Below are 8,076 nucleotides of genomic sequence, written 5' to 3'. Positions count from 1 at the left end.
ATGTTCTACTTGTTTTTTGCATGCTTCATTTATCCCATTTGACTATAGAGATTATTTTAAAAATTGTTAGTGCTAATCGAGGAAATGAATATGATAAAGTACTAAGTCAAGTGTGGTTCGAGGGTATTGTAATAATTGAACTTCAATAATGTTCCATCCTAGAGAAGATTCATGCATAAAAAGTTTAATTGCATATCATCTTCTTCTTGATGACAACTTGCATGAATTGTATCTAGATTATTTAGTTTTTCTTGAGCACATCATACTCATAACATCACACATTTTAGTACATTTGAGATAACATCTCATATTTAGAGCATTTGGTTAATGATCTTGAATATGTCATTTCATTTGCATCATGTCACATGTTAGTTTGAGGGTCATTCATTATGGTTAGTGTGCTTGAATCTTTGTGGTACTTGTTACCATATATCAGTTTTAGTCATAACTCAAGATCAACATCAAGGTAGGCATGAATATTCAAGACTTTTTCATTAACATATTATGGAGTTAATCTGCTTCCATCCTCTTTCCACATCAATGGGAAGTCTTTCCCACTAGGTCATTTCTCTTTAACAACTTTGTTAGGGTTTCTTTGTACTTTTCAAGACCCTAATCTCTTTGTATCCACCTAGTTGTGCATGGAGGGTGTTAGTGTAGATATTTTTTCTAGATAACCTTACTTGTGAATACTATGTACTTTTTATATGATTTGTTCCTGTGTGCTATCTTGTATGGTCATCACATGTCTCTATCCTAGATAGAAAACTTTCTATTCTAGATGACAAAAAATATTTCAATTTAAATTTATATCTTATTAAGTTAAATATTTCATTGAGTTAATGCATTAAGCTATTTATTTACATATTTTTTGTCTCTCACTATTGTCTCAGTTTGACTATACATGTGGTTGACTTATGTGGCTTTCTAATATTAGAGATATATTCAAAGGTTCTAGCCAATCCAAAAAAAAAAATCAATTTTTAATATGCATTGCCAAGTGTAAGCTGGTCAATGACGAGTGCAATATTATAAATGAAAAATGAATTAGGGAAAATGACATTGAGAGGGAAAAGGTGTTTTGTATAGGGTGGTCAACAGTGGCTAATGTAGGAAATTTCAGTCATTGAAATAATGGATTTGTTATGTAGGGAAAGACCTAAAAAAATAAAAAATCAATAGGGTGTTAAGGAGTAAATAACGTAAGGGTAAGAGTGAAATGAGTTGAATTTAAGGCAGTGAAATCACATGGAAATGATTGTGGACTCATTATCTGTTGTCCACAATAGTTGCATCTTTGATGAATTATTACTTGACACAATTACTAATTCCTTGCGGGAAACAATCTTGTCGTGCATTTTCCATTTTTATAGAATAATATGGTTAGATTGGAATGATCACAGAGAGGTCGATCTAAATATTTGTGTTCCCCCTAACAAAAATACAAGGACTCTAGTTCTATGTTTCTACCCTTAGCTCAAGCTACCTCTCTAGAGTCTCCCTTTTGGTAAAGGAGCCTTTACATCTATATTGATACACAACACTAAAAAAATGTTTCGAAGCCTTATTAGATATATAGTGTTTTTTAGAATCCCAAATTTATAAAATAGCCCACATTAGACATATGGTTAAATTATAAAGTTGAGGTTGTGTGTCCTCCTTATATGTATGGGGAGAACATTCCTCTTTCTCTCACTTTTCCTACCCTTCATTAGAACTGGAAATCAACCCTACCTTTTATCTCTTAGGGATATTAAGGTCACCTTTCCTTTTGAGCCTCTTGATTTTAAGATCTATGATGATTGTATCTAAGAAATGTTTTGGAAACTTGACTCTAGGATTATTATCTTGGAAATTATGGAAAAGCATCCTTTTGTGAAAGAGTTTTCAGGTCAATCCAAATGAAATTGGTTAAACATTGAGTCTCCAAAGGTTGACCTACTTTATTGTGCCCTCTTTTTGGTCATCTTCCACTATTTTGTTGCTATCATGAGAATCACTAATTTCTATTAGGACTCTATTTGATTGTCCCTAAAATTCTGAACAAGTGTTGGGATTGTGTTGGAAATAGAGATTTGTCAACTTAGTGTCTTGATTTATAACTTGCAATCAAATTTGTTATCAAAAGATACACATATAGTCCAACAAGTTATAAAGACAATTCTAATCATAATCCTAATAATTATAAATACATGTGAGTTTTCTTTGAGGATTTACCCAATGACTCATCCATGCTATGAAGCCCACGAGAGATCATATAAGGCTCCTTGAGCCTATCCATTAAGTTCAAGGACTTGAAAGTACATTTGTCATTTGACCTCCTAGCTTAACTTGAATGGACCATTTGTCTACTTTCTTTCCTTATATGCCCACATCTCGCCTCCATAATGGGATGACAAATTGGATGAAACTTTAAAGAAATTAATTATTTGTTTTATTATACAGTGATTATATACATACATATATGTATATATATGTATATATGTATATGTATACATACATACATACATATATATATATATATATATATATATATATATATATATATGTATGTATGTACATGCGTGCACGCACGTACACACAAACACACACACAGATATATGTATGTATGTATGTATGTATATATTAGTAACACCATTTAAGGTCGATTATAATTCCTTTTTTTTGATTTGAGTGTCAAGTGACTTTTCCTTAGGAAATCATGGTACTTTTCTAGCGCATCTCATTAAAATAGAAATGATTTTTTGATGTGCAATAGGTTTTGATTAGACACTGGAAAGGTTAAGAAAGTAAGAAAATAATTACTTCAATCTACTTCAAATACCTCACTTGTATGATTACATTTCTATTTTGAGCTTACTGTTTCCGTAGATTTGGGTGGCATTTGAGGAGATGGATTTAGGAGGGAAAAATGAACATTTTGTTTCATCATTTTTTTCTCTTTGTTCTCTATGTCTACTAGTGGTTGAAATAATAGAGTATAATCCTTTGAACTGATGCATTTGAGTTACATTTACTAACTGTGAGTTTCCAACATATGTGTCCTACACAACGAAGCATATGAAGTACATCTTCAAGTGGGATTGTGCGACAATCTAGCGGGCGATCATTATTATAGTGGGCGAAGAGGTTCTTAACCTGAAGGCTCCTCAATTTTTTTTTCCTTCTTAGGTTGTTTTTGTATTCCTATCTAATGCATTTGATTTGCTTCAGAATTATGGATCTCTGTTCCATTTGTGTTCTATATGTCAGGTACGGGTTTGTATCTACTGATCATGATATTGAAAGGGTTGTGAAAAAGCATGACTTGTTTAAAGGTAAGGGATGGATAGATGTATTTTCCCTAAATTTTTCTTTTGAAGAAGCCCCATTATGTTAGTCTAGATAATACTATGAAAATAGGTCTTGAATCAAACAACTGTAAGATCTTTGACAATGAACCAAGTTTGTTCTTTGAGCAGATTCCTTCTTCAGAGGCATCCCAAATTTCAGAACTCTTTTATTCACGTCATCACTTGGTTCTACATCAACTGCGTCAACATAGGATCGAGAATATCTCAATTTGGCTACACTTTTAAAATATTCTTTTAATTATGAGGAATTATACATGCTCATTTAGACCCTTCTCAATAAAGTGTATTATTTTTTATAGAAATTAAAGAGGGATCTCTTAATAGGGCAAAAATATATTCAAGAAAATGCATGATGGCTAACTTCTTTGAGCCCTTATCACACATGGTTGGAATTAAATTTTATATGGTGCATGGTTTCAGCATACTAGTCGTTATGGTCTTTCAGAGCGTTGTTTTAGATTTAATAAATGGGGCTCAAAATTATGGGCTGCAATACAAAATATATATCAAATCTTTATATTGGTGACCTCCAGAAAGGGATTTACAAAAATGGTAGCTCTAATCTTGACTTATTTTGACAAAACAATTGGATTTTATTAAATTATTCCTTGCAAAATTCCTTTATTACTATGGTTGTTGGGGTTATTTCTATGAATATAGTTCTCTCTTGTGCTGTAGAATTGTGTTGTTTGGTGACTTTCCAGTGCAATCATCAAACCTCTAAAAGTAAGGATATTTCTCAATAGGAAAAATTCCATCCTTTTGAAGATGAGGATCTCCTTCATGTTTCATGTAAGTAGCGCATTTGTTTTCTGAATGAATTTTTGGACCATTAAGATGAATTTATTTGCCCTAACATCACGAATATCACGCTAGACTAAGAGTACGATTTTGATTAAACATTGGTAAACTTGATAAGTGACCAAGTATGAAATCCAGGGTTGAAAAATATAAAATGGAATCCCAAGCCTCTATTTGAAAGGCCTCTTAGTGGATCTCTCAAGCACTCCTTACCAAGAGAAAATTAAAGAAAAATAGTGAAGTCTTTTTGTCCTTTGACATTAAAGCAAAGTTACTTTTAGTCAAATTTTGGAAGGATGGTTTGTTAATATGTTTTAGCAAACTTAAACTTTGTCAACTTCCTCTGTCTTCTTCCTCTTCTTTTCTCCTCATTTTTCAATTAGATTTCACTCTCTATTTTATATGCCATTTTTTATATGAGTGGGCCCTCATTCCACAACTTGTCAATAAAAGAATTACCTATAAATATAAAATTGTAAACAATTATTTAAAAAAAAATCAAAATCATAAGAAGTAAATCAATATATTGCCAGGTGAATGAATGGGAACTTGTAGGGGAAGAAAATATAAAATGAAAATAAAACATCATATTTTCTTTAGAAAAATAAAATAATGTGGTATTCAAAAGCTACATAACCAATTGCACATCGGCGTGAAGGGTTTCTCTCTTCAGCCATTTGTTGATGGCTATAATGTGAATGATGCATTTTATTTATTGCTTTATTATTTCTTTCCAAGGTACTTGGGCTCATGGTAAAAGCATAATTGCTGTTTTCAACTTATTGGCGATTGAGTTTTTATTCATTAATATATTATTGTTGCGAGAATTATTGTCACATTGAGTTATTATTACTTGTATTTAAAAGAAATAGTGAGATGAGTGAATTAAATTGTTTAGAAAATATGCTTTAGAGTAAATAGGCACGGCTTCATTGAGCACCTATGAATTTGTGATAAAAAAGTGCGAGAGACAATGTACAATGCAACAAATAAATTGGTTGATGTATAATAATGTGAGAGACAATGTACAATCCAACAAATAAATTTGGCTCATGTATAATAATGAAGACATGGGATGGGGGATTTCCATTTTTTAGAGGGTGAAAGTATTATAATTAATTGATGACAATGGTTATTGTTGATGAATGTAATTTAAGAAAAAGTTTGTATGTGCACAAGTTATCACCATCCTTAATATAATCATATCACACCTTTGAGCACATTACACATTTCAATTTAGCAATTTTAACAATATTAAATTTCATATTAATAATTGTAACAATATTAAAAAGTAAACTAGTTTCATAATCAAGTAATAATGACCATGATTATTGTTCATCCATGTGATTTAAGGAGAAATTTGTATGTATACAAATTCTAACTACCCCTAATGAAATTGTATAATACCTATCAGCATAACAAAAAAATTAATAATATCACTTTTTTATTATATTAAAACATAAACTATTAATAATATTCAATTCTAATTCTAACATAAATAGATTTATATATTTTTTACTTTAGAACCAACATAAAAGCTGTAACTTGAAAATAATAATTTTTATTGTGTTAATAATGACATGATTCATCTTGGGGGCCTTTTCTCATATAGCCTCCCACAATTGTAAATACTCTAGTGCAACATAATCTGTCATTTCCAATGATTGATGGAAAGATTTTTCCTAGTTCTTTGATGTCCAAGAAAATCAACACTGCCTGTTAGTTTTGCATGTCATTCTGTACAATTTTGCAAGAACACCCACAAGAGGAGAATTTATGTATGTTGTAGGTTCAAGCATGCTAGATTTGGTCCTGAGGTCTACAAAACGATCATATTTATCTGGGCCCCCCACTATTGCCCCAATTAGTGTGTTTGGATTGGAAGAATCTTTGTGAAACCAGTTCATAAAACCTTCAATGCATTTGATCTTCCTTGGTTGTTGATGAATGGAAACTACAGATGCTCCTCTGTGATGTGGTTGCCTTGGATATTTGGAACCGTATCCTACCATATATGAAATGCCCAGAGGATTCCTTCCTAATAAATAATCAATCTGCAAAGGATATGATTAGGATTCGTTATATTGTATGCTCCAAAATACAAAAACAGATAATGTAGTGTGCTTACTTGTAGCTTTGCGAAGCCCATAACGTCGTTGGGTTTAAAGAGAGTGTTGCCGCATGACAATGTTCGCTTCTTAGCTGATAGTAAATCACTGTATCTTGCCATCAAAAAAGCAGCACTGGTAACATATTGAGTGTTGGCGCCATCTCTAACATACAACAAACCTCCTGTAACAAAAGAATTGTATTACAGATATCACTAAGAGAATTTTGAGGGCTATGATTAGAAGAGGAGTAGTAACAGAGGATTTATATGGTTGTGACTAGAAAAAGGATTGATTGTTAGTGGTACTGGTGAAGAGATAGAGAGTTCACCTGGGGTGGTTTTAACAGAACGAATGGGACTGCCTGGAAGAAGTGAACAAACAAAGCGTTCTGCATTACTTCTATAGGCTGAGAATTGAGCTTCCCCTTGGAAATATAACTGGTTGGTGAAGTGCATAAGTTAGCTTTAAGCTAGAGTATGTTTATATTACATTTTATTTAAAAAATTGCACCAATCAGTCTACGCTTACGTCTGTTAGAAGCACTTGAACTCCAGCATATTTGAGGTCCCAGTTGAATTCATTAACATATGCCTTTACATCGTCGTGCTGGATAATATAGTTGGAATAATATGAGGATTTGGTAGCTCTGTATAGCCAAGATGCAGCCCATAGAAGCTCGTCCTGAGATCATATTTACAAGTGCATATGTTAAAAGAAAACCAAATTCTGGTTACAAGTGCATATGTTAAGAGAAAACCAAAGTCTTCTTACATTGTAGCCTGAAACAGAGCAATAAAATGGACACTCTCCTCCGTAGGTGCCCTTGTATCGATCGGCAAAGCTGAAGAGCTGAAGGGAAACATGAATGGCCGGTTAGAAAGAAGATGGATGTATAAGGTTTTTCTCAAAATGGATGGATGAAACTTGTTGATTTTGCTGTGTTAGTTAACAGCTATGTTTTCTATTTTACTTGAGCACCCAAACATACCGATTGAGAACGTTGGAGGAGAAGGTGTGAGTAACGAGGGTTTGTGAATCTGAAAACAATGGAGGAGGCAGCCAAGGCTGCGGCCGTTTCTGCTGCAATTTCTGATCCAGGGGTGTCTTTATCAATCTTGTAAAGAGATCGAGGAGTGTCCATATCTTCTGGACGCTCCCAACAATTATGGTCTGCCTGGGGATCACCCACCTATTTCATGCATCAAGATCAACCTCGTCAGTTTTTCATAATCTTGAAGAATGAATGCTGAATATTTTAGATTAGATTTCTTTACCTGAACCCATAATTCATTTGGAGTTGCACTAGCCTTGAGAAAGTAGTCAGTTCCCCATCTAATAGCGTCCCTTGCATTCTGAATCTCTCCTGCAGCTTTCAACTCTTTCCCATAATCCAGTGTGCCCCAAGCGAGTGTGGTGATAGTGAATGCCATGGGAAGCCCATATTTCACGTTATCGCCTGCATCGTAGTAACCCCCAGCTAAATCAACCTGCAGTTGAGTTGCACATAAAATTTTGTATGGAGTCAATTTGGAATGATAGTATGATCCACTTCTATTTTTATTTCTAAATAAATTGAATAGGGATTTATTTCTGCTTCTACTTACGTTTTGCAACTTCCCATCTGTGAGGCCAGAATCTCCTCTCCACTTTACTCGCTGGGATTGTGGGAGTTTACCGGATCGTTGGGCCTCTAGAAAGAGGATAGACTTAGATAGAGCATCTCTGTAATCGAATTCTCCACGAACCACCTGCCACTCACCACAAAACAGCAACAACACCACTGCCAAAAGCGCTTCCATTGCCTTGGCCAT

At 33.5% G+C, this 8,076-nt stretch overlaps 1 protein-coding gene across 1 annotated transcript; it reads right to left on the bottom strand.

Annotated features, from left to right (window-relative positions):
* Window positions 1-5,860: 5,860 nt before the first annotated feature.
* On the bottom strand, window positions 5,861-8,076 carry LOC131867873 (endoglucanase 16-like). The gene is made up of 8 exons (XM_059215552.1): window positions 7,870-8,076; window positions 7,540-7,752; window positions 7,254-7,454; window positions 7,037-7,114; window positions 6,794-6,946; window positions 6,594-6,702; window positions 6,283-6,446; window positions 5,861-6,208 (listed from the first exon to the last, which is right to left on the bottom strand). The coding sequence occupies exons 1-8, from the start codon at window positions 8,074-8,076 to the stop codon at window positions 5,861-5,863; spliced, it is 1,473 nt and encodes a 490-aa protein (XP_059071535.1).

This window comes from Cryptomeria japonica, unplaced genomic scaffold, assembly GCF_030272615.1.
Source record: "Cryptomeria japonica unplaced genomic scaffold, Sugi_1.0 HiC_scaffold_187, whole genome shotgun sequence".
Classification (NCBI taxonomy): Eukaryota; Viridiplantae; Streptophyta; class Pinopsida; order Cupressales; family Cupressaceae; genus Cryptomeria; species Cryptomeria japonica.
This window is presented reverse-complemented; position numbering and strand designations above follow the sequence as displayed.